This window comes from Drosophila biarmipes, chromosome 2L (assembly GCF_025231255.1).
Source record: "Drosophila biarmipes strain raj3 chromosome 2L, RU_DBia_V1.1, whole genome shotgun sequence".
Taxonomy (NCBI): Eukaryota; Metazoa; Arthropoda; class Insecta; order Diptera; family Drosophilidae; genus Drosophila; species Drosophila biarmipes.
This window is the reverse complement of record NC_066612.1, coordinates 16,965,964-16,993,133: the sequence shown is the minus strand read 5'-3', so window position 1 is coordinate 16,993,133 and position 27,170 is coordinate 16,965,964. Positions and strand designations below refer to the sequence as shown.

The 27,170-nt window shown below is 40.4% G+C and overlaps 2 protein-coding genes and 1 long non-coding RNA gene across 3 annotated transcripts in view; 2 read left to right on the top strand and 1 right to left on the bottom strand.

Annotated features, from left to right (window-relative positions):
• Positions 1-216: 216 nt before the first annotated feature.
• The window catches only part of LOC108033794 (uncharacterized), a 41,991-nt gene continuing 15,037 nt past the window's right edge, over positions 217-27,170 (bottom strand). The window contains exons 2-4 of the mRNA XM_017108404.3: positions 26,959-26,990; positions 12,842-12,870; positions 217-1,791 (exon numbers count right to left, since the gene is read on the bottom strand). Of these exons, the coding sequence (XP_016963893.1) occupies positions 949-1,791; positions 12,842-12,844 (846 nt within the window). The 5' untranslated portion in view covers positions 12,845-12,870; positions 26,959-26,990 and the 3' untranslated portion in view covers positions 217-948. The remainder of the gene's footprint in view (positions 1,792-12,841; positions 12,871-26,958; positions 26,991-27,170) is intronic.
• LOC108033795 (probable cytochrome P450 310a1) lies at positions 9,012-11,167 on the top strand. Its single transcript, XM_017108405.3, has 6 exons — positions 9,012-9,756; positions 9,817-9,933; positions 9,997-10,178; positions 10,233-10,463; positions 10,517-10,786; positions 10,854-11,167. The coding sequence occupies exons 1-6, from the start codon at positions 9,266-9,268 to the stop codon at positions 11,042-11,044; spliced, it is 1,482 nt and encodes a 493-aa protein (XP_016963894.1). The 5' UTR covers positions 9,012-9,265; the 3' UTR covers positions 11,045-11,167.
• LOC108033796 (uncharacterized) lies at positions 14,727-18,491 on the top strand. The gene is made up of 3 exons (XR_001768702.3): positions 14,727-15,347; positions 15,411-15,738; positions 18,186-18,491. It is a non-coding gene; the product is annotated as an uncharacterized LOC108033796 (long non-coding RNA).

The window sequence follows — 27,170 nt, the reverse complement described above, 5'->3', positions numbered from 1 at the left end:
CACAGGACATACACAATTGTGACAAGCTACCAAGAGTCTCATCTGTTTTATTATTTCCCTCAATGAATTTAATTTTCAGTAATTTAAGTAACTCGCCACATAATCTGACTTTACCCATGATCTGATTATTTAAGCAATTAATTACAAAATTCAACCTAATTAAGTGATTTGGCTTACCTTTAATGCAAACCAATAAACAATTAATTAAACGATGCATTTGCTTTTTTATGTCAGCTTTATTTGATTCTCGCGATGCTTTTGCACAGGCAAAATTTGAAGTCCAGAGATATACAGACAAGTGGCTATGAGTAATGCTTAGAGCTACGTATAATATTCAGATAGGTGTAATATAGCATATAATATGTTCATGTATATAATATGATACATAGACCAAAAAACAGTTTTTTCTTTTTTTGCCTGGGCTTAGTCGTTAGTCCGATAAGAAACAAGCTTTTTAGGTATCAAAAACTTTTCGCAGTGCATGCGAATGCGGACATACAGATACTCGATAGATATCAGGACTATGTGGTACGAATATAATTATGCATAAGGGTATGTGTCTATGCGTGATATTAGAAAAGGTTTTACAAAAACTCGCTTATTGACAACGGTTAATCGTTAAATATGCTGTAATAAATTGGAAAAGTTCTCTTTATATTTACTATATTTGCGTTAAAAATGTTCTTTATCAAAGTGTTTTTTTTTTGTCAGTTACCTCTTCTAAATTAAAGACGCCTAAATCGTATCACAGATAAATGTGTTGGCCGAGCTGCAACACTCGGATCGCACATTGGCATAACTTAGGCCTATAACAAATGGGTCTATAACTAGGTGTACAATCTAGGGTTTTGCTGGATTTTCTTTTCTTCGGGGATGTTGATTTGGGGCAGGCTCTCAGTTCTGCCACCAGAGGGCGCTCGTGTTCCAGATCCACGCGCCCGACCCTACTCAACGATGCTGCTGGGGATTCGGGGGTCCGAAGGCCTGCATGCTGTAGTACCGCTCGCAGTCCTCCTTCACCACACTGGTCACGTGGTGGAACTGGCACGGGTGCGAAATCTGCGACTTCGGCGGCAGGGGAGCCGGCTTTGCGCGCTTCTGCTTCTTCTGCTTCCGGGTTCCGGGCACGGTCAGGGCCTCGTTCTCCGGATTGCAGACCAAGCGCTCCACATGCTGCCACAACTCACGGGCCGCATCCGTGGAGTCGAAGCTGAAGCCAATCATCTGCTGGTGGTTGCTCGACCGGCACATGGTGTGGAACGAGGGGCCCGCAATCCGATAGTTCGAGAGGTTATCAATGCGGTCCGACCACAGGGCGAAGCAGGATCCCCTCTCCGCCAGCACCAGGGTGACTCTGGGTATGGCCCGGGCCTTCGAGTTCCCTTTGTCGTGGAGGATCACGGGAATGCCGGTGAACACCAGGCGCCAATCGCCATCGTTGCCGGTTCCCTCGTACAGATTGGCCAGGGCGCCACTCACATAAATCTCCGTGCCCAATCCGCCAAAGAAGCTCTCCACCTGACCACGTTCGTAGTCCGAGAGGTTTGTGTTGCTCGTGGTGTCCGTGCTGATGGTGTCCGCATCGATATCCGAGGCATTGTACAGGGATGTGGTTCCGTGGGCGCTGCTCCTCTGCGCCGACGAGTGCGAGTGGGCCGACCAGTCCGGGTGGAGGATCAACTCGTCCCGGGGCTCCGAGGAGGAGCCTGTGCCCTCACTGGACTCCGATGGTGGCGCCGAATCGCTAACGGAGCCCAAGCGGCGACGTGTCTGCTGCAGTTGATGCGACATCTGAAAAAGAGGAGCGACGAGAGTGCTAAATTAGATTTCTGTGGCAAAAGCTTTTCGGCTGCGGTTTTGCTTCAAGGGGAGTTAATGCAATTCTCTTTTGCCATTTCCCGGCACCTCGCAAAAGTTGGCAACCGAAAATAAAAACAGCTCGATGGCCAGACAATAAAAACACGACTATAAAATATCCATTATACGAAACGCATTACTACTCAATAAAATTAAATTGCTAATTAGCTATAAATTAAATTTAAATAACCACCACAAGTAATGGAAAAATACTCAAATTTAATTTACAGGTTAACATTTTATTTTCTCATTATTTGGGATTACTTGGGTGAATTTAAATCTTGAAATATTTTAATAAAAGCACATTGTGTGACTGAACCCATCGATTTTAAAGCATGTTAAGTATAAACAAATAGGAAACCCATCTTCCTTGCTTTTAATCAGGTAGTAATTAATTTATAATATTAATCTAAATGAACATCAAGTACAATATACCCTCGAACTGCACAAGTACCGGGTGTAACCATTTCCATTCCCAACACGAGTTTCAGTTTCGGATTCCCTGGCTCTCTAATTTGTTATTTACTTTGTTGCCCTGCTGCAATTGCTGCCAAGTAAAAACAACCAAAAATTAATTTCACTGTGGTCGCTCTGCTGGAAATTAAACACAATCAATTTCCGCTCCAAAAACTCAAATCGTAAACAAACAATATAATTCGCATATTTATGCTCAATGAACAATTTGCCAAATTTAATTTATTTAACTAATTCGAAAATGGCCATATATAAATAGACAAAAGGAGTAATTGTTTGTCCAATTTTAATCGGCTGGAGTTAAGTGAATATTTATTATTAAAATTTGCTGATGACGTTATTTGTTTTCTGGCTATAAATCTCTCAAACAAAAGGCGTTACCAAGTATAAAAAAATTGTTTGCCGCATACAATTACCGACTTTCCTTTCGCATAAATATAAGTTGTATATTTATCCGCCTATTTTTCACCTTGACAAGCTAATTAAAAATGTAAGCAAATAAAAAACAAAATTCCAAAAGCAATTAGGATGCCGGCACAGATGATACATTTGCATGCCATCGTGTAAAATCTACATATCAAAGAACTCACGTCCTATGCAAATACCTTTAAAAAAGTTGTAGCTGAAAACTACGTGTACTTACAGGCAACCAATTCGGAGGCAAAGCGCATAGCTAATGAATATGGAGCGTTCAAATTTGGTTAGCTTCTCTAACTCAAATACCAGAAAAGTTGGCCCAGGCACGTGGACATTGGCACGTTTTAATTAGCGCCGCAAATTGCAGGTCACGGCGTAATTAAATTATTTAAATTGCTAATTTTCCGCCAAACACACAGACAGGGGATGGGAGTGAAAAGTGTACAGTAAGTGCTAAAATGGAAAGTGCTAAACACTTGAACGTGTTTTTAAAGTTGTAAATGCGGCGACAACGGCTCCAATAAATAATAATCAACAAGCACTTCGACAAGGAGAATGAAACATGTTGTCCAGGATACGCAGGAAGTTGCTGTGGAAATGTATCGCGCATCCGCTGAGCTTCTTTGGCACACTTTCAGGCCAACTTCTGGCGCAGCCAAAAACTTTCAGCTTTCCACGGGCAACTTTGTTTGTTCGGGGCTGTCCAGGAAATATTTTTGGTGGAGCGGGAGGCCAAGCGAAAAGCAGGCGAGGCACTGCAACATTAACACGGTTATCTATAATTCACACGCACTGGGGGACGCGGAGCCTCCTTAACTGCGGTGATTTCTGGCTGCCTGATGCACATTTATTGTGCTATTACTTTTGTGGCCCGAGGATGTCCCCTGCCCATTCCCAAAAGGCAACCGACTTTCCTCCCCTGAGTGTTTTTTTACGTGTCCTGGTTTGGCGGCCAAAAAAAGTTTTCACCTACAGCGGCAGTCGGAATATTAGCAATGAATTTTGAATATTACTAAAAGTAATAATAATATTTTTTCAAGGTAAAATTTATTTAAGGAGCTTGTCATCAAATTTTAGGTAAATCATATAAAAGAAAATTACTTTAATTTATGACTTTAAATCGCAGGACATAGGGAATAGCTCTGCTAAGCCTCTGCCGGCACACATGCAGCATCCCGTGCTAATTACTCACACAAACGTAATAAAAAGATCCATTGCATAAATATTTTTTTTACATTTAATTTTAATACATTTTATTACCCTTTGGTAATAACACATTAGCTGGGACCTATTTTTCCGCCACTTGCTGTACACAAACTTTTATATATCTTGCAGCAAAAGATTAATTGCCTCACTTCCCCAGCTCCCCGAACTTGGCAAATATATTTAGTGCCGAGATTTATGTAGCTTCATTACGACCACCCATCACCGTTCCCAGGAAACAACCCCAAAAGACGTCCCTCATCCCCTAGGAGCCAGCGGGACGTTTAGTCTGTGTATATCGAACGTTTGGTCAGACAATTAAAAATATTGTCCCCCATTCGCCATATCGTTCAGTCCCTGTTGGGGCCACTTTTTACTGTTGTCATGGCAGCCGACTGCCAAATGAATATTTAATGTCACCCCCAACTGCCGCGAATGGCCTTCGGGATATCGAACGCAAACGGCAAGTTCAATGTCAGGTTTGCACCGTACCATGCGGCGTATGCGTAATTTTTGTTCTGCATGTTTGCCTTGAGTTCGGCTTTTATTTATGGCCTCATGTGTATTTTAAGCTAATAATCGGGGAAAATCAACAGAGGCTAAAACGAGAACAGGGAGAACAATAAAGCACGCAGAAGGCTTGCTGTTATTTATGGCAATTAAATATTACCATAAAAATTTGCCAATTAATTGGAATTTGCGGTGTTGGAGGTTGCTCTAGGGGGACACTGACGTCATGGGTTGGGGAAAAGGTATTTAAATATTTTCGGAGCAAAATCGAATAAATACATGCTAAAATGAAAGCGAAAGATATGAACAAATGAATTTAAAAGTGCTTGAGGACCTAAAATAAAAATTCGTTTAAAACACAAAAGACCAAACATCATTTGCAGGTCAAGCAGGCGCTTTTCAAAAGCCGCGGGCGATTTTTACAGAAAACATGGTTGAAGAACTGTCACAAAATGTCATATTTCACTTTATTTGTGTCGGTGACAAATGTTTGAAATTGACAGCCTTGAGAAATAAACCAAAAAATACAGGAGGTGGGTGGAGTGAATCAGTTTGAAACTTTCTATGGCTGAAAAAATAATTTCAAGTAGCAATGTGATGTGGGAAACACCAGATGTAAAATTAGTAATTAAAATAATATGTAGAAATTAAATAAAATCGACAACTTGAACTGCTTACAGAACATGCTTGGCTAAGTAATGGTGTCTTTAAAATCGCTTTCTATAGTAACCAGTGATTGAAAGCGGCTTTCAAATTGCAGTGCAAACGAAAGAAGTTGGTAAATGTCAACATTTTTCTCTGTGTGCCACAGAAGGTTGGAAAATCCCACACATCCCATCCCCGGCTTTTCATCGTGGGACAGGTCAGTGAAAATGCTGGACATGTCAAAAGAGGCAGGAGAAATCAAACAAATTGCTGTGGACGTACTACAATTGAGACCGTTAGCTCGGGGGCGTGGCCGCCTAACAATACCAAGTTGGATACATAAAAACAGGGAAAAAAGAACAACAGATACACAGGTTGGTTGGTTGACTTTTGAGGCCTTTATGTTAATTTCTGATTCAGTTCCAGTTTGTTTTCCCGCAGATCTGCGCTTTATGGAAACTCACTCAAGTGCATCGGCGCAGGAGTGGCAAGCGTAAGAGCAAACGTGCTGCGATTTAATTTTTCTGTGACGGTCGGCGGCAAGCAAATAATTCAGCATATGGGGCAGCGCCGGGAAAATGTGGGGGGAAAATTCAATTAAAATGCACAAAGCCTCTCGTCTCGCCTGACCTCTCGTTTTGCCAGCGGCTCCTTTCCTTTTCCCGAGGACAAGCAATTATCGTCGTTGCTGCCCCCCACGTATGTGGATCAAAAAATGCTCCAAGTTAAATTGAATTTGTTATTAAAACCCAATTTTACACGACGCATTTTGATGACATATACGTACACATACACATCCCCCAGCTCTAGTCGCAAACTTCAATTTCAAATGCAGACGAAGGAGATAAGTTGACGTTGCCGCAAAGCGCGAAATGCCGTTTCCCCGCTCCTCAAACACATGGCAAACGAGAAATTTTCATAACAACAACCGAATATTTTTTCGCATAAACATGCAAATTTCTCACTCAAACCCAGATGAGCTCCCCCAACCTTCGCCCCGATGCACTCATCTTCTCAATGAGTAATTTGCATGTAAAAATAAATATATATACACGTTTATATAGTACTTTTCCGGTTTGCTTTTTAGCATTTGTTCATGAACTTCGCAGTTGACGAGAACAACAAACTGTCATACAAAGCTTTGCCATTGTTCAAGGAAATTTTCGCAAAACGATGGAGGGGCGGTGAAAGGAGCACCAGACTATCGCCTGTCAAGTGACTAACAAGTTTTGTTTATTTTCTGCACTCGAAATAAAAGTGGCATAGCAAACTTTGCAGTTGAAATGATTATTAATTACAAAAAACCAATGAAGATGTGGGAAAATAAATAACATGAGCTTAACATATTCCAACTGTCCAATATATTTAACTTACAGATACATTTCTTTTCAAATATGTCTGCTAAATAAGTAAAAATAATGTTCCAAATAGAAATAAAAAATGCGTGATTTTATTTGAAAATAGTTTGCAGTTATTACAATAAATGTCCTTGGATTTCCTTTTTATCAGTGCAAACATATTTTCCCTTTAAGTAGTTACTGACAACCTTCGTTAAAAATATTCTTTAAATTCAATTTTTCTTTTTTCAATTTTTCAAAAAAATCTCACAAATTTCTTAACATGCATTCCGTTTCTTACTCAAATTTCACTGCGCTCTGGGGCCAAGTTTTGATTTATGACCAAATTGAAATAGCGAACGAAATGTTTACGTAATAATTCTGTGGAAAAACGCACAGCTACAACGTGTATTTAGGTAAAGAAATATATACAGCTATATTTCAACGAGTCGTGGAATAATTACATTTATATGTGAGAAACGAACATGAAAGTGAATCGACACGTGTCTGTCGGCAATAATGCAAAACAAACGCCTTATGACTTAATGTAAAACAAATGCTCCATGACTTATATACGTGAATATTATGAATCACAGGCATTATGAACAGTTGTTCATTTGGGTGACTAAAAGCCAATAAATCTATAAAAATAAATTGAGCTTAGGAGGGCGGATATTTATAAGATAGGAAAAGGGTAAACTAAATATAGTAAGAAACCAAACAGCAAATAAGCTGCTTAAAGTGTTTCCTGATAATTTAAATGATATAATACGTTGTTTTTATTGCTTGTATACTAAAATTATTAATTTCAAATATTGTGATTTATATATTTATTATAGGGTTTTATGTCATTTAAAAAACTTAATTGCCTGTATTTTCCAGCTTTGTGGTTTACAAGTCTGAAATTTAAATAATTTTTTTCACCATCTAGACGCCTTGTCATTCGCCTTCAGGAGAGTTCTGTGCAATTTTTGAATAATTATCTTCTTGCAATATTTTTTGCTCCTACAGGATCTGTCAAGTCATTGGTCGGCCACAAAAAAGCCCCTGCAGCACATGTATTTGCCAACTTCATTCAATTTCTGGCGTGACTTGCCGATGTTGCTCCTGCGATGTTGCTGCTAGCCATGTTGCTGATGGGCCGTGGCAACAAGCTGTTGCTGTCATGAGTTGGCAGAAGCCACCGCCTGGAGTCTGCCAACGCAATAAAGCAATATTGAAATTGCTTTTGGCAAACACTCAATTGAAAAGGACCAATTGAATGGTGCCTGCCCAGTGAACTTGTAACCCAAACTGCAACATAGTTGTGGGAAATTGTGCGGAATAAGTTCGAGTCACATAAATAAATATGCGATCAGATACACGGGCTCATTTAAATCAAATTCCCACAGGCAGCGCCAATTATGTGGAGCGGCAACAAGTGCTCTTTACCTGTGGGATCCCCCTTTTCTCCATCGCTGTGGAAAATTGCCTCCGGTGCGACAACAGCAATGCACTTTTATCCTCTTTTTTGCGCTACCTTTTTACACAATTTACATTTTTTGCAACTTTACCATGCAATGGGCGTGATTAACAACTTCCCTTTTCGGCCGAGGAGTGAGTGGATGGATGGCAGTTGCCTTGATTCACTTGGTTAGGCATTGAAATTGACACTTTCGAGGCAACCTGGCTAAAACGATAATTGGCCGACAGCATGGCAAAAAGAGACTACGCTGTGCGTAATCGAATTAATGATTGGCACACAGATCGTTATGAAAGCCTGCCTCCCAGCGTGGTAACTAAAGTCTTAGATTACAAAACAATAAATGGAAGGAAGTGAGTCAATGGGAGTGGCTAACTTGTGGGTTTTTATTGATTGGTTTTTTCTTATTTTATTCAACGTGACTGGTCAGGGATTTATGTATCTCGAAGTACAGTTCGACTGCACGTTACTTATAAAGGTAAGATTCCAAATCTATTAAACGGATTTTACTCTTAATTCTACCCAGAGATGGGTAACTTCCCTGGAAATCAATGCCCTAAGTTCCATTGATAATATTTTCTATTAAAATCCATTGAGGCGAAGCCAATGACGCAGCATTATTTGAATGGTATAGTCTTATCAACAAGTTTAGTAAATCAGAACATAAACCAGAGTGTAAAATAAATCGATTGCAGAAAATGGTTGCATCTACAACTAAAGAACAAAGGAATGACCACGCATAAAAGGTATGGACTTGTCAATGCCTTTCAATATATTCCAAAAGGTAAAAAGGAACATCAAAGATATTTTTAAACATCCTTAAGAGTGCAGCTTCCCAGCTTTGGAACTTAATATATTTTAAATTCCTTGCGCCCTTTATAGCCTAATATACCCCAAACACATAAAAGGTACGCTTGTTTTAGGTACAAAAACTTGCCCCAGACTTTGATAATAATATGGTACAGCCCGCTGGCTGTATAAATTACTATCAGGACGCACAGAACCGCCATAAAGAGAGACAACGAGATAACTGAAACAGTGTGTGATAGCATGCTCGGAATTTTTTTCAATTTTTTCTCCCGATTCTGTTCGAATTTTGCTTTTGGTATTTTGGTCAGGCAAGTCAATCTTGCAGTTGTCAGTTGCCAGACGAGAGGATCGGTGTTTCGATCGCTACTTTCGATTTCGTTCCCCTCTTCGTCATTATCATTATCATTATCATCCTCACTGGGCCTGCCAACTCGCAGTAATTATCTGCACCGGGGCAGACGTCCTCAGAATCGTCGGCTTAGTTTTCAGATTCAGATTTCAAGTACCAGTCTGTCAAGGCCCGTCGACGTCGCAACATCATATCGACATAATGTGGCTGCTGCTGCCTATTCTCCTATACTCGGTGGTGTTCCTCTCCGTTCGGCACATTTACAGCCACTGGCGGCGCAGGGGATTCCCCTCGGAAAAGGCCGGGATCACCTGGAGTTTCCTGCGCAAGGCTTACAGGCGGGAATTCCGACACGTGGAGGCCATCTGCGAGGCCTACCAGTCGGGCAGGGATCGGCTGCTGGGCATCTACTGCTTCTTCAGGCCCGTCCTCCTGGTGCGAAACGTGGAGCTGGCCCAGACGATTCTGCAGCAGTCGAATGGACACTTCAACGAACTCAAGTGGGACTATGTGCAAGGCTATCGCCGCTTCAATCTCTTGGAGAAACTGGCGCCTATGTTCAGTACCACACGATTGACGGAAATGTTCGGGCAGGTCCAGAAAGTGGGTGATCATCTGATTCACCATCTGTTGGACCTGGAGAAAGTACAGGGAGGTCTTTTGGAAGTTGACCTCCAGCAAAAATTGCGAGTGTAAGAATAGTAAACCTTGTAAGTGCAATACAAAGTATTATGAAATATTTCTTATTTTAGTTATTCAATTAACATCATTGGCAATCTCATTTACGGCCTGGATGTCAACAACTTTGAGCAGAAGGATCACATCCTGACCAGCTACCTGAGCCATAGACAGGCCTCTATTCAATCATTGTAGGTATTGCTAATCCAATTCCCCACACAAAATAAAGACCTATTTGTTTATCCTTTTCCAAGCACTCTGAGTCGCCTGCCGCAGAAATCTTCGTTTACCTACCGCTTAAGGGATCTCATTAAACAAAGCGTTGAATTAAGAGAAGATCATGGAATAATACGAAAGGATGTTTTACAATTGCTTGTCAGATTCAGAAATGGCAATGAAGTTGGTGGCGAAAAGTGGCAGCTGGAAGTGGATAATGGTAAGTTTTGAGGACTAAATGGAGCATAACAAATACTTATTTTCAAGTTTCCAGATCCAGACAAACTTTTGTCCATCAAACGTTTGGCCAAAGTAGCTGAAGACCTTTTAAAAGTATCCGTAGATGCTGTGGCTTCAACTATAACATTTACACTTCTGGAAATCCTGCAAGAGCCCTTGATAGTGGAAAAACTTCAAGGGGAAATAAAGGAACTGAGCAATGAAGATGGACTGCTAAAGTTTGAAGAGCTCGATGGTCTTAAGTATATGGATATGTGTCTGAAAGGTAGGTAATGGGTTTTCCTAAGTACAAAATTTTATTCCGTCTTAATTTTTTAGAAACTGTTCGCAAACACCCGCCTCTACCCATTATTGAACGCATCTGCCGCAAAAGCTATTCACTGCCAAACTCGAAATTCACCATAGATGAGGGAAAGACTTTAATGGTTCCTTTGCTGGCCATCCACAGAGATGAAAAGTACTTCAGTGAACCCATGAAATACAAGCCACTTCGATTTCTACAATCCGAAAGCAATGTGGGTCAGTGCGAAGATAAAACCAAGAGCAACGCTTTTATAGGACTTGGAATTGGCGGAGCTCAATGTGTGGGTAAGTAAGGGTAACAATTACTTTTCCTCAACATATTTACGCAATATTTTGCTATACCTAATTACAGGGCAGAACTTTGCCAAGTTAATAGTTAAAGTGGCCCTGATCAAACTCCTGCAGAACTTTCATTTGGAATTGGATCCCGACCTGGCGAAAAACCTCGAGGTTTCCCACCAGCCAGCCCCCTTTATACACACAAAGGATGGGCTAAAAGTCAAGTTGAAGAGACGCGATATAAAATCGAAATTTTATCACTAAACTAAGTTAGGTTAGGTATGCCTTTAAGCTGCTAAGTCCTTTAATTTGTGCATCTTTTTCAACACTTTGTCGTCTGTTCGCGACACCTGAAATTATGCTATAAATAAAATCCAGTATATTACGGCCACAGCGTTTCCTTCATGTCCCTGTTTGTGTTGTTGCTCCTGTCTGCTCTTGTTTGCTTCGCTCGCTTCGTTAACTTTGCAAAATGCCAAAAGGTCCTGGGGCACACGGTGCGTATACGTAACGTCGCACAACGCCAAACTCGACGCATTAAATTAGTCATTCCTATGTGTCCCTGTTGTTGTTTACGCCAACACGGATATAGAGACTCGATTCTGAGGAGAGAGATATCATCTCGGGCGGAAAAGACATGTGCTCCCATTTGAGTTTATCATTAAATTTGATTTGCTTTGTTGCCAATCCGACATGACAGCCGCCTGGATACCAAGTACCGAGCCGCTTCTCTTGCCATCCAAAATATGCTAAAGTCAAGTCCGTCTGTCCATTTCAAGTACTCATCTTGTTTGGCCAGCACTCAGAGAAAAGGGGGTTTCATCAGGCCTCTAAGTGGGAACTTGAGTGCACAAGAAAAATGTTCTTAAAATCATAAATTTATTTTATGGCAAATAATATAATTATTACAGTGACTAAATGTTACAAATGACTTTATAGAGAAAATAAATATTTTTATATTTCTAAATTTGTCTCCAATAAAAATCTTTTGGTTGTATGATACATCCTTAATATTTGACGATCACAATATTTTTAAAAAGTGACGATTAATTATTTAATGTGTTAGTTAAAAAGTGTTGCTAGCTGCTCAGCCTTTTCTCTGAATTGCCATGTCTTTTTGAAGTAAATCCAATCAGTTATCGAAAAACCAAGCAGCTCTCATACATTATAAAGTCTCTGTCCTTTTTTCCCTCAGTGTGCCAATCAGTTCGAGTATGTTCCGAGGAGTGGCAATCAGGGCCCAAAGGCGACTCTAATGATGCCGCAATTAGGCCGCATTATGGACACATTTATCATCCACAGACCGGGCCGGAGAACCGAAATGAGGCATAGAGATGTCACAAACAAATGACTCTAATGAGTGCGTAAAGTGTTTTACATTAATGAAAACTGTTCGGCCGGACCCCCCCCTCCGGAATCGCAAGCCATAAAACTAATTGAGCCCGAGCTGGGGCTAAGCTTTCGGGGATAAATGACCTGGAAAGAGTCCGAAATCGACAGCAAACTTTACGACTCGTGCTCTGGCCAAAGTGTTAAAATTGAAATTCAATCAAACGAACGAACACACAGGGGTTGTAAGAGTCACGGGGCAGTCTGGTGAATTTAAGGGCCGGGTTCTGGCAGCTGGATAGAATCCACCGACACGACTACGACAACAGGAGCAAGTGGAGCTCTTCACATGTTTTGACCCAGTTTGGCAGGCGAGGCAAGTGTCGAATATAAATTGCATGAGATGGCCCACGAGAGATGGCGATGGCGATGGAGATTCGGGGGCAACTCCCTTCGGCGCAATCTTGGCTGCCATTGTCCTGGTTACATTTAAACATTACTCATTCGCCGGTAAGCGGTCAGAACCGCAGCCCGCCCCGGAAAGGCGCCCAGTAAAATGTAAAAAGTAAATACAAAGTTGCTTTCATCGCGGGGCATAAATTATGCCCCGCGGAAAGCTTACAATTTTCATTTCTCCTCGCATAAATTATGATTTATTTCGCCCATGGGACGTGTTGCAAGTACTGCTAATTTCCATGTAAAGTTGTTGACCAATTAGGTTTGTTTACTTACCATAATTTCAAGATCTGTTTCGGGGTTAACTGCAAGTAGACGGAGAAAAACAAAGTTCGAATCAATCAATTAAGTAAATGTTTGTATATGGCGCTGTGTTATTGAACTTTTGCTTTGAAAATAAAACCAGATTTAAGCTCTATTAAAAACAAACTTGTGTTGCACTCAGAGTGAAAGATACACTCGTTACAGGCCGCAAACAGACTGACACAAAAGGTTATCGCTGCAGTCGCCTTCAATTAGCCACTTGACATATGACTCTTGCTTTGGCTTTTATTGTTTTTGCCAGGCCAAAGTTGTGCAACACTTTTGGCTGCCCAAATGAAATCACTTTAAAAGCATTTAAGTGGCTTAACTAGGGGAAGTATTTGTTATGCGGCAGGCAAATAGAAACTTGAGCGTTTTGTATCGTTCAATTTAAGCCCACAAATATGCCGAAAATTTACATAATAGAAGACAAATTTCTTTGCACAACAAAGAAGCTATCGTAAATTATGAGGATATTATTTAAGTTTTGAATAAATATAAATAGATTACCAATGATGGGTGAAATTTATTGCACTAAGGTTATGCAAAACAAATTTATTTTCGCATTAGCTTACAGCAGAGCTCCAATGGCCTCTAATTTTGTATTATCCCCACTTACTCCCAAAATATTTTTTAATTCTTCTGCTTTTCACAAGTTTTTTCAGACAACAGCAATTATTTTCGCTAATTGGATGAGAACTTTTCTCGTCCAAAAACTTTCCCACTTGCAGCGTGGCTAAGAAAACAGTTTAAGTGGCGGTCATCTCGTGTGCTTATATGGGGCCTCTTTGCACTTCTCCCCCCACATTCAAGAATTCTCCCAACTTAGCTCCAAAAAAAGAGATAAAGTTACTGACGACCTCGGGGGTCAGCAGTAATAAAACTAAATAAATGCTTGGCCTTTAATTGTGCTCTTTCTCCCCGTTTTTTATGAATATTTGTTTAACAATTTAAGTTGGCTGGGGTGTAAGTGTATGTTTGTCATGCATCATAAATACCACGATCATTAAGAGTTGAGGAAGAAAGAGTTAAAGGGGAATTTCAAGGAAATTGTGAGAGTAAAAGCCGTTAAACATTTACTTAAACAGTGTTACTATGGTACTTATCCCCTACGAATTTTACAAAATCATGATCGGAATGGAAAAAAAATAATAACATTATTCATTTATTAACCTTTATAAATTTCCAGACATTTTAGATCCTGTGAATTTCATAAAATACGCACAAGTTGTACAGATAATTTATGGGATAAATGTTAGCTAACGCGAAGTTCCAGTTCTCTTTAAAGAGGTTCCACTGCCAGGGAAAAACATCTTCATGGTTCTTCTCAAGCTGGGTGACTGTGGGTTCACTCGGTTTACTTTTTCAATTTGTGTGCGCTGCACCACACACATAATTGCCACATGTAGTTGCACGACGCGAAGATGCATCCGCCTGCCGCCCTTCAAACTGCATGAATATATATATCTTCATATATAGACCATTCGAAATGTGAGGCGACGAGGGGAGGATGTTTGAGGATGCCGCTGCTGTTTGCGTGCAGCTGTTGTTGCCATCGGCGGCTGTGTGCAGTTGCTTTAATTATTGTCAGCCAAACTGTCGCGGCCACCAGTCGCATGAGTAATTTGTTTGTCTGCCGCTTTCTTACTTCGGTCTGCTTCGCTCACTTTACACTATATTTTTATCTGTTTCCGACTTTTAATTAATTTATGTGCCTGTCTCTTCACCGGGTGCTTAAATAGTGCGTTGAATTCATGGCTTCTGTGGAGTGGGAGGTTCTTGAATTATTTCATTATCTCACATCGGAATGGGGCGTAAACGGGCTTCTTATTTTTTCAAGGAACCCTAGCAGTTGACCTAGATATTACTGCCTTACAGTTAAGAATATTTTAGAAATACAAAACTTGTTTTTATCAAGTAAATGGATTGGTAGACCAGTGTAATGATTTAAGTGCAGCCAAATAAAGCAACTAGTTAACGGAAACCGTATTTCAAGTTCCCTTTTTCCCCACCCAGGAGCCTAACCCTCCTAATGGCCAAAATCATTTAGCCTTCATTTTCAATTACCCGGCGTAACGAAGCGCCGAAAGCATTTATCAAAATGCCAAACTAGATAACTTAATTAAAGCCCCAAAATCAATCTGCATATATATGGGGCCTGACAAAATCAAAATCTGTGGAGCACCAGCCCTCCGCCCACCGCCCATTACCATACCCATCCACCCCGTAAACAATGGAAAGCAGCAACATCCGCTTATCGCGATAAATCAAAGCCACGAGTGTTGTTAATTTTCCAAGAATATTTTCGGTTATACAAAGTTTTCGGGGATAAAGGCGAAAAACGTGCGTGAATGTGCGTGGTGGTAATAAAAACAACTTGAATTTATGTTTTCACGGCGCGGAAAAAGATGATCTTCAGCCAGAAAGGGGAGTTGGAAACTTCTGCCCACTTTGGGGGCCAACAACATGCCAGTCATGTGTGAGTACATCTCGTTTTTGTGGCCTCGACGAGCGTCTTGCTAATTCTAATTAAAAGCAACAGCAGCAGCAAAAGCGACTAAGGGGAAGTCTGCAGCACACTCAAGCAGAAAATTATCAACTCCGCGGAGAGATCCGCAGATGAAGATATGGGGAGTCAACTAAACTTCTGCTTGGCTAGACCAAAAGATGTTCCTTGAATGCCGCAAAGCAGGAGAGGCAGAAAAAATGGCAGGGGAAAAATGAGCTTGCCCCTGCCACCGCAGGCCAAAATTAAATTGTGCACATTTCCGAGGAGCGGAAATTGCCCAAGTTTGTCACTCGGAATGAGTACATACAGAAATTCTGGGCTGTATATAATGGAATCAGCCAAAAGAGCGTTCGCCATTCAGGTATGTGTTTCCCTTCCGCAAATTGAAATTCATATCACTCACTTTAATGCTGTATTTCCCTCACCCCTGCAAAGCACGCACCCACGCAGGTGTAAATTATGTATTACAATTTATGGAAGTTTTGGGTTTACATTTTAAAGCCCCGAAGCGGTGCATTGGGCGCTTGCCAGCCATAATAATTTCCAATGCATTTAACCCGAAATTAGCGGATATTGTGACCCGTGCGCAATTTGCACCGATAATTAAATTAAATGCCTAATTAATTACCATTAGGGTCGTGCATCAACTGCAAATGTGCCAAATGTAATCCAAGTGAACATGTCGCTGCACAGTTGCACACGAAGTTATTTAATTTATGATCGAATATAAATCAAATTATGGATGGGCTAAGTTACAACAATGGCCCACGGGTGACCCAGTTGCATGGGTGTGTGAATACAATTCAGCGTGAGCGGAATAAGAGGGTTTGCATTTATGAAGTCATGAGTTTTAACTAAACTAGGCTTAGTAAAAAGTTGATTAAAAAATAATTTGAAAAAAAAGACATATTTTTTAGAACCCCCATTGACTTGGAATGTATCCCTAGGATTTTTGATAGTTAATTTGAAATATATATTCCCTAAGCTTCGCCTTGCCTACTTTTGATTTGCAATCAAAGTAAGTGTTTCCTGCAGCTTTAGTATTCTTTTCCTGTGGAAAGCATCTTCGTTTAAAGCTTGGTTTATGTACTTTACCTTCTTGCTAAACTCTCCTATACCTAAAATTCCTAAGATAAGCCCATAAAATCCAGGCTAGTCATCGAATTGGCTCCTTCATCGGACGCAGCCCTTCGTTTACCGGATGAACCCTTGACTACCTAATTCCGGGTGCAGTATATGTACATATATCTATTGCCACCAGCAGCTCTGCAGCTGATCCCTGCCTGAATATATTCACAACTCCTCCGTTGCCTTCTCTAATTTACTTCACTGTCTGCTACTCATAACTCAATCCCCGGCTCTTCCTCCTCCTGGCTTTGGGTAACCCCTAAGCCGCATCCAGAGGCATTGACAAAATTTCACTTTGGATGAGAGATGCTGGTCCCTGCTGCTGTGGATTGCAGATGGCAAGGCATTGGAGACCCTGCGACTGCAGTTGGTTGCAGTTTGCAGTTTGCAGTTTTGTAGCTGCAAAAGGTGGGGGAATGTGGAGGCGGATGGTTGGTGGGAGCTCTTCTTCTCAGCCCTGTCACATGCCACATTCTGGCAACTCTTTTTATACAGGGTATGCGAAAAGCGCAAGGAAGTACCACTTTTATAAGCATTAAGTTCACAGAAAAGTTACATTTATTGAACAACCATTAAATCTGAAACCTCTGTGCATTTGTAATATGTCTATTACACTTCCAGGATTAAAATGTATCCACACTAAAAGATAAAAACAGACTAAAGTAAGAGATATCCCAAAGGCGACTTTCAAGATCTTGTTAGTTTTTTTTTTGTCGGCATGATTTTCGCAATCAGTGGAAGCAGCTTGAACCGCTGCATTTGTTGGAGCTGGATGGCTTGGCGTGACATTTGGCTTTGGCCAGGGAACGGGAATCGGGGAACCGCGGATGCGAGGAGTGGGATTCGGTACTGGGAGCCATCTCCCTCTCGACAGGCGGCATAATCTGGCGTAGCTTTATGCCCTGGGCTTTTTCTGGGTTTCGATGTCACACGAAATGTAACGTCGTCGCCAAATGACGCGCAGTTCACAAGTGAAACTAATTTTCCAAACAACAAAGTCAATTTTCCATCTAATCCGGAGGGGCAAAGGCGGGCACAATGCGGTACAATGTTTATGGTTCTATCGCCTTAAACTATGTCAAATGCCGTTCAATTAAGTTTTCGCTTGCACAATGATAAGGAAAACCTGCCCGCCTCCATTCACCCCGCCCTCGACTCATAACGGCGACGCCAAAGGGTATTAGCACGGGTTTAGGGCGTGGGCCTCTGGGGCCTTCGAGGGGCGGGACAGGGGCTGAGCGGGTTGGGCGGGCTGAGGGCACTGGGGCATGTGGGGACATCAGATTGATAGCGTCGCTAAACAACACAAAACAGAAAGACCCCAGCGGGCTGGTCTAGCTCCCTACATCTAATCAAGCACGTAAATAAAGTTAAGGTTTACGTGTATGGAAGGGACACAAAGGGGCTGCAATTTATTTGGGAAAATGAAGTTGGGATACCCTAATTTAAAATAAGTCATCTAATAAAATGTGAATATATTGTTAGCTAAAAAACTAAAAACCAAACTCGTCGAAGGATGTCAATTTACACTTTACCGCCAAATCAATTTGTAAAGAGGAGACATCCATAACATCCTTTTTTAGTCAAGGAACTTTTAAGTATTTTTGATCTTATAAATTTTTAATCTGTTTTATAAATAATTTGAAAATATTAAAAAGTATTTTCTTCTTTTTCTTTCAGCTCGTTAAATCTCTTTTAGAATCGCATACACCCTGATCCGTGAAGTCAACAAATTGTTAGAAACCCGCTAGCGGCCTGGGGCCTTTGGGCCTCTCATCATCAGATCAATGGGGCTGGAGCACACATGGATCCATCGGCTCACACACACGGGGTGCCCTCAACAAAGGCGGCCAAATGACAACCTCAGGTTCTATTCTCTCCCTATATATAGAAATGTATAAGTATGTGACGGGGACGTTTGAAGGGTCTGGTGGGTTACTGTGGGGATGCGCCGTTACTGCTGCTGCCCGGCGGCAAAGTACAATAAAAAGTGCTCCAACGTTGCATGTAACATTTGATTAGCCTGTGGAAAGGGACACAGTGCGGTCGGTCGGTCGGTTGCCAACGGAGGGGCACAAAAATGGGCAGCATATTGCCCTGCCGTTCGGTGCACTTGGGGCAATGGCAATTAGAGGTTAACTTGAAGTACTCTCGTCCACGCCCTCACACAGCCGCTTCCATCTTCTTCCGATTCTTGCACGACCGCAGTTCCGGACTGTCAGAAAGAACTGATTCAACTACAGTTGAACTTCTGAACACGAAAAGTGCTTCCATGACATAAATATCATTGGGGAACAACAATGGAAAACATAGGGTCTAAAACTGACTCAGTGTTACCAAACTCATTTAAGTTTGTAGTAGTGTGACCCTTATATTACAAAAATATGATTTAAAATATTTTTTTAATGAAAAGCAGTTCAGTTTTCTTGAAGAAAATGTAAGAAATGGGAGTAAGTTAGAAACTGAACTGTCTTTTCTACATATATTTAAGAAGTTCTACTGTACTTTGCCAGGAAGCTGTAGAAGGAGATGCGTATACCGTTAGTTCGGTTAATATACGACATGTTCCGTTTCGGCCCATTTACAAGCCAAGCACAATGTTAACTTGGTGATACGCTCCCCAACATTCTTGCGGAATTTACTTGTTCCACCAGCAAAAACTTTAACTTGGCTTGTACTCAAGTGCAGTGATGTATATTGGAATGTGGCTGAGGTGGGGGCGGTGCTGTGATTGTAGTTTCTGCGGCCTCAAGTGAAAACTTGGAAGTTGCGTTAAATATATTTGTCAGCCAAGTTTATTAGAGAAGTTTGCCAACTTAAAGCTGGCTTAATCGGTAGATAAATGGAGGCAGACGTGAAATGATTTACGATTTTGTGTGGTAGAATATAACTGAGTATATATACATTTATTTATAATAAATATTGGCCAATTCTCTAGATAAAACACCACATGCGCAGTATATTTTAGCTTAAACAAACATTACATATCTTATAAAATAAAATAAAAAAGTCGTATGCTTTAAATTTAAGCTAAAACAGATAAAAGCAGTAAAGCCGTGCCATAATCTTTTCCCGTTCACTGAAAGTCAGTTTCAAACGATTAAATCCTTTGAAAATCCAATTCATCCGTGCACAAATTCGTTCGTCCAAATCAATAAAACAATCCTAAACGGAAGCCAAGATTTATCCCAAAATGTTCCCTCAACCCCCTTGACAATTTACCTTCCCTCTCTTCTATTTACCCTCGCTTTTTCCTCACCCCCATCCACCGCATTTTCCCACAACAGACGGCTCAAGTTTTCCCCGTGAAAAATGGCATCATAAGAAAAGTTATTGTCTCTGATGTTGCCCAACTCGGCTGAAGTACAGTGGATCCCCCACCGGCTACAGTGAACCCTTCATCTGCAATGGCAGCACGGCAGCAGCATCAGCGGCAGCGTCGAGAGTTTATTATGCAATGGCAAAATTTAGTGCCATTTGTTGTCAACGCGCTGAATGCAACAAAAGGCGAAAGGAAGGGAGTCAGTGATGACAGTTTTTGATTACATCTATTCGATTCCATTTAATTTATAAAAATTAGAAAGAAAATACGATCTAAGAATTAAAAAAAAATTTGTTGTCAAAAAAAAAAAATAAGTTTCAAATTTAATTGACCCTTATTTAAAATCCTGTAATTTACTATACATAACATGTTATAAAAATATAAGCATATTGTTAAGATAATAAATCTTGAGTTATATTATTATTATTTATTTAGATGTAGGCAAAGTAAATATACTTTTCGTTCTTTAAAACTCGGGAGATAAAGATTTAAAATTTTTAATTTTTATTTAGAACAAGTAGGTTTCACAGACAACAGCAAGTAATGTAAACTGAAGAAAGACAATGGCTTTGCTAGCCTTTGTCTCTGACAACTGTTTCGCGCACAAAAAACCAGCTTCTACCAAAATACACTTGTTTTGTTCCTTAACTAGGTAGAAATAAATGCTATCTTCTACCATCTCTAAAAACAACAACGAAGTTTTGCCACTACAATGGGGGGCAGGGAAGAGGTCGTCTGAGAGCTGACTGTTCACATTTGTGCAGCCATGGCTATTGTAATGAGTTTGAGCCAAGTTGAGAGAGACAATTCGAAGGCAAGTCAACGGCAAATGTGGCAATATGTAAAATTAACATCTCCTTGGCTGTGGCTCGATGGCAAAAGAAGTTTTGGCCAAAAAGTTCGGAAGCCGGAGAGTGTCTGCTCGGATGGATGAGGCATGCAACAGCATTTACTCCCTCTTTTAGCCATCTGCACCGAAAACTGGTTACAAATTTGCCACTAATTGCCGCTGACGAGGATTCAAAAAACTCATAAAAATAAAGCACGAAACGGAAACCAATTTTGTTTGACAATGATGACGGCGATTGTGTGCGATTGATTGACTGATTGATGAACTGGCTAAATTGCTGGACGTGTCGCTGTACGGTGTCCAATTAAAGACCAAATTAAAGTCGAACGAAATCTATGTTAATCAAAGTCATCAAAATCGAATTTTTTAGTTTGCATCGAAAACAAAAGTGAAATTCCATAGGCAGCGGCCGCTGTGATCTTTGCCTTGCGGTTTTACCTTCTGAGTTTTACCACCACCGACTTTGGGGAGCGACAGCGAGATCAATGTTCGGAGAAGAGTGAAAGTCAAGTCCAAACATTATGTTTTATGGCTCGGACACCTTTATTTGCGCCAACCGACTCTTTCTTTGATTTCTTGTCTCTGTCCAATTGTTCACGCTATGCGTTTGAGTTTATTTAAATTTTGTAAAGAAACCACAAACAATTAGCTACACCCACGTGGGAGGGTAAAATTGTACTTCACTTGAAGAAAGGGTGGAGTCTTGTCTGGCAAAATAATAGGCAACAAAGAAAAAGTGATTACTAATGAATAATTAATCCAAGGCCTTTGCTTATTACAGGGTAGTACAGCTTAAAGCTAAATTGAGTTACTTTGATTTTGTAATTGACTTTTAAGTTGTATCCCACGGAATTTGCATACTCTACTTCAAATGATTAAATTAATTTATAAGACATTTAATAAATATCCCTCTTAATCACAGCCAAGGCTACGCCTTTGCAAGTGTACAAAAATAACTTTCTTTTGGCCGCCTCCATGAAATTTACAGAAGATCTCATTGTGTGGCCTCCCCTGTCGCCGACAATAAAACTAACATCAAAAATTAAAGCACAATATAAGAAATGCTTCAAAATCAGACAATGCAGGTCGCACAATGGCCCATCCAAGTACAATTAACTTAAATTTTTCTGCTTCTTCAGCGAGACCTTCAAAGTGTTGAAAGCGAAACTTAAAAACCCAAAAACCGAATGCTGAAAACATTTTGCCGACCAGTGGAAAAAACACCTCCAAGACCAATTGTCTGGGTGGGTGTGAACTTGGCTGGTAAGTTGGCCAAATGCTTGTAAGTCGCTTAAGCCCCCCGTGTCAATCCAAACAGCCATCCATCAATCATTCCGCCAATTCCTAATTAGCATGCAATTCATGGGAACAATTGAAAAGTGTTGGTCAGATTTTAAATGTCATGCTCGCACTTGTTTTCGTCTCGGGGATGGGGATTATATCGACATTATATGGACTTGTGCTCAAGGGCCCCAAAGCCCCGAAACGTGAGTCGAATTTCAGAGTGCGAAATCACATTTCACTAAGGTCGCCGAATGTTTGTTTTGCAAATGCCGAATTAACATTAATTTTGCGTATGAAAAATCATTTTTATTTCCGATCAAAGTTGAACTTTCCTTTTAGCGGGCTCGTGTGAACAGGAGAACAAGTTCTCGTTCACCTGCCACGCCAAAAAATCGTTATCATCGAAGAAAACCTGATCTTGGACGCGTGTTTCCTGTTCGCAAGGCCTAAAACAAGTTTCCTTTTTTTTACGGGGAGGCATCGCATAACTCAAAAGCGGCAGGAAGCATTCCTTTCCTTTTTGGCCAGCATTCTCCAAAAAAATAATTATAAACTCTTGTTCGAGATTTATCAGCAGAAGAAACCCATCAAACCGCATTCCGGGCAAGTAACTCGATGATAAGAAAGAACATTTGCGGATGACACGGGAACTTTCAATTTACTTGCCAACGCCAAAAATCAGCCAAGCCCCGATTTTATTGATGTTGCCATGATATATGTGTTGGGGAAATATAAGCTTCGTGACAAAAGCGCAAAAATTGAGTTTGACTTTCGTCAAATCACGTGACATGCCCTGAATATGGAACACCGAAATTTATTTGGCCCCATCAGCTCCCAATCTATGCAAATAAGTAGAGCAAATGCGAATACACATTCGAAGGCCTTCCCATTTTCCGCCCAAACCACAGACAAGATTTATGCCTTTTTCATATTGACAACGCTTAAACAATAGACTCCCCATCAGTCGCTGAATATTTGCTTTGGCTGCCATGGCAACTGTCGTTTATTACACTCTGACATTGTGCATAGTGAAAAAAGAATGCCAACAAAAAGTTGGTATTCAAAAAACTATGGCTAATGAAAGGCTGGCTTAAATAAAACTGAAGGGAACGTACCTTTAATATTTACAAACAGTTTTGCTGACTCGCTGCTTCATCGTCCCTTCTCAAAAAGTAAATTGTGCCAATATTGCTTCCTTTGAGAACTTTTTTACTGTCAACAATCCCTGGTCATTTTGAAGTTTTTATTGAGTCCCGAACTTCTGTTACAAACTAAGCTATAAAATCAAAATTTGTTTTTAGCCGTAAAACATATAAGTTACTTTCAAAAAGTAATCAAAATTTCTCCCAACGAATTAGTAGCTGCGCGTTTCAATGAAAATAATTTTCGCTTTCTGAGCTGTAATTTCAGGTAATTTAAATTCAGCTCAATATTACCAGCCAACGCATTTCGGCCTTAATCTGAACAATTATGGTATAGGCCAGACCTAATGATAGTCGCCGGCCTGAACAGTGTGGTTCAATTTCAAAAGAAAATCGTGCGGCGGCAGCAAATCTTGGCTTTAATTAAGGTTCCCAGCGACCACAGTTGGGACAACGCCTTAGCACAGCAATGTGCATAGAAGCGATCGAATATATAGATATGGGCTATCCAGGAGTCCCATTCGAGTGGACGACTTTCGCCTTGTTCGGGCAATTTGTATAAACTCCAAGTGATTATTGCCAATAAATTTGCAGAAAAAATAAAGCCACGTACAGAAAATCCGAAAAACTGGTTAGGGTAGAAAGCCAGAAAAAACCAGGGACACCGCCCAAGCTGACCACCACTTATGGACCCAGTATCTGCGGATGATATGTAACCCAAGTGGCAGGCGACAGACGCAAACAGGTAAAAGTGATTTGTCTCGATGCCTAAGCAAATATACGTATATATGGGGCTGTGGGCACACGAATAATCCAATCGTGTTTTGGGGCATGTTGCGTGAATCGAGCGCCGGCTTCCGACAGCTTGTCATGCAAATGAGCTGGTCGATCCTTGTGGGGGAAACACAAACAGGGAAAGCCAACATGACACATGGAGAAAATACATGTGGCCAGCAATGGTCACCAATTTTTATAATTTTATTGGTTTTAAAATGATCGAACTTTTATTATACCCAATGAGGAACATTTTTTAACTAATCCATTGAATAAACAAGTTATAAATTGGCAAAAATATGCCTAGTTTTACATTTTTAACAAATTCAGCAGTTTATGGCTTTTATGACGTTATAATTCCCAACCAGTTATAGCGCTGCTGTCTCAAGCTTTTCCTTTCTGCAGATTGTTCATTAAAATTTGAATAGTTTTAATAAAGTTCATGGTAAGATTTATAAGAAATGGGGAGGATGACCCGTAACACTAATTTTGTTCTCTGTACGCTGACTTTCTCAACGCATCATGTGATTCTCCCACGTTGACACCTAACCTCAGAGCAAAACAAAATAAACAAATTAGTCGTAATGAGATGGGGGCTACTGGGCCTCAAAAGTAAGTGTAGTCATCAGCATTCGGTCAGCTTTTCCACACTTTTCACTTTCACGGTCCGGCGAAAATCTCCGACCCACTTGTATTCTTGATTACCGAGGCCTGCTTTCATTTTCATTGAGCAAAAAGCGAAACAGAAAAATAGTGGAAGTGGATCTGGTGACAGATAAATGTACCGACGGAGGCCCACTGACACCTGGCCAGTACAGGTTGCTTAACCCAATTTGCGGTATCTGTTCATCGTCGGCTTGTGGGCTTAGCCAGCGACGCAACTGTATTTTTTTGCGAATGAAACTACGGCCCGATTGCATTGAGGCGGCCTAAACGCATTTTTGCGGCAAGCTTTACAAAAACCAGACTGAACTGAATCAAAGCAATACTGTGGCTTGGATATGGATTGCACCTGTCGGTGGGTATCTGAAAAATGAATGTTGCCTTGCTGTTTAAATCACAATAAATGGGAAGTGTGCAGAGAATTGCACACCCTTTTATAACCGGTAGGTAATCAGGTTAATTTACCTCAATTAGAGTTAATGCAACATAAAAACATGAATTTTTTTCAAATACATAAAACCAAGTTTCAAGAGTATCTTTACTTATCTTCCTTGAGAAGCAGCACCATTTCTTCAGCCAAACCAAAAAATCTATTCAATTTATTTTTAGCTCATGAAAGAGCTTAATTTATAGAAATGCTTGTGGTAGCCGCACAGACACGCGTCGTATAATTCAATTTTAGGCCCGTCTGACTGCCATATTAAGCTTGAATAAATTGGTTTTCGCAAAAAACGGACACAAATTTATATACAATGTTTATGTTTGCTAAATCGTTGGCTTTTGTTTATAATTTTAAGCAAACACAAATGCAGAATAAATGCTGTGTTCAAATAATAACCCTTCTGTGATTACAGCGCCGTTGGCTAAAAGCGACCACCCAAAATAAATACATTGGAGCTCCATAAATCAAAGATTAAACGCTTAATTAATCTTGCTCATTCCCAAAGCGTAAAATTTAATAAATGATGAGTCAAATAAAAAGCTCGTAGAGCGTACGATAAATAAATTAAATGGCAGAGAATAACAAAAGGAAGCATAGTGCATTTTGGCTGAATGATGTCATTCTGTGGAATTGGGAAAGGGGAAATCAACAGAGCCTTAAGTACTTAGATAAACAAAATAGCAGAAAAGCGAAAAAGTTAACTATGCAACTTGGCGAGTAACGAAAATAACGTCATCATGATCATCATAATTATTTTTAATTCCCCTATCAATGCAAAGTTTTTGTTTCCCACCATCAAGAACTCGAAGCATTCCGACTGGAGGTCATATGAGTGCCTTTCGGATGCGCGATCAAGTTCCAAAGAACCAGACAGAAGTCCCCCTAGAACCTCCTCTGTCGATCCGTTCAACGTGATACTAAGCTTGACTCAACTTTTTACAGTTATTTGCAAATTTTTATTGTACTGTAAAGCTGTAGATAGACGGCAAAGTATGAGTAATTATCTCGCGGATGCAGTTGGATAACTAGTGAGAACGAGTGTATCTTCCATCTTTCAGTTGTATAAGCAGCTTAGGATTGACACGCCAATGCGATTACATAAAGTGCATTTCAGTAATATACCTTCCTTACGAGAGAACAGAGAATTGCGTGTGCAATCAGTAGAAAGTAGCGCAAAATATGAAAATATTGGCTAGGAATAAACAGTTTTCAGAGTGCTAAGAAGGTGACACCATATGGAAATGTAATGACAGTGACAACATCGGCATTATTTGCTTTCGTTTATAACAAAAATCAAGGCTTTCTTATAGGCTTTATTGTTATTAAAGGTAAAATTAAAGAAGAAATGCTTTTATATTTTTAATCTTTATTAAAATAAGTGATGATTTTTAAAGCCAATGTGATTGGTATATGTGTACCCTTCCCCGATAATTTTCTTTTAAACAACTTCCTTTAAACTTTTTCGCACGTTTTTCAAATCAAAACTACAAATCTGCCAGTCCCCGTTTTGCTTTTAAAAAGAATCTGCTACTCAATATGCAATTTAAAAATTCTCAGAATTTTTCGACCGCCAGGTAGCAGACAAAATCTAAAAGTGCTTGGCAGCAAAAACCGCCACAAAGCCAAAACAAAGAGCCACAAAACCTTCCAAGCATCGTAAATTATTTCTGGGAGTTAAGTTAAACTACAATTAGAACTCCCACAGAGCGGGACAGGGCTACTAACAGAGATAGGACGAGAGTGAGACGGAGTCACCTCATTTGAGTATTTTTAACGAGTTTCCAACTCGTTGCCGGCTAATTATTATTAGAGCCGTAAACGGAATTTAAGATCATGTGACTTGGAATCGCGACGATAATGAAAATGAGTCGCACATAAAATAACACAATAAAACTTCAGCTTTCAAGTTTAAATGGCTCGCAGGCGGAATTGGGTTAAGCACAACGTGTCAAATGATTCTTATTTGGGGAACTTACGCTTCCGGCCGATGAAAAAGTCGAAGAGGGAACTGCAAAGAGAAGAAGATACAAATATTAATCAAAATTTGCTTGCGAATTTCCTAAGAATAGGCATAAGAATAAACTGCGACGCGACTGGGTTGAAAAGATTTATCTGGGAGAAATTGCGCATTGTGCGAAAAAAGCGGAAGCAACCACAGCTTTTAATTCGAAATCAACTCGGTTGCTCC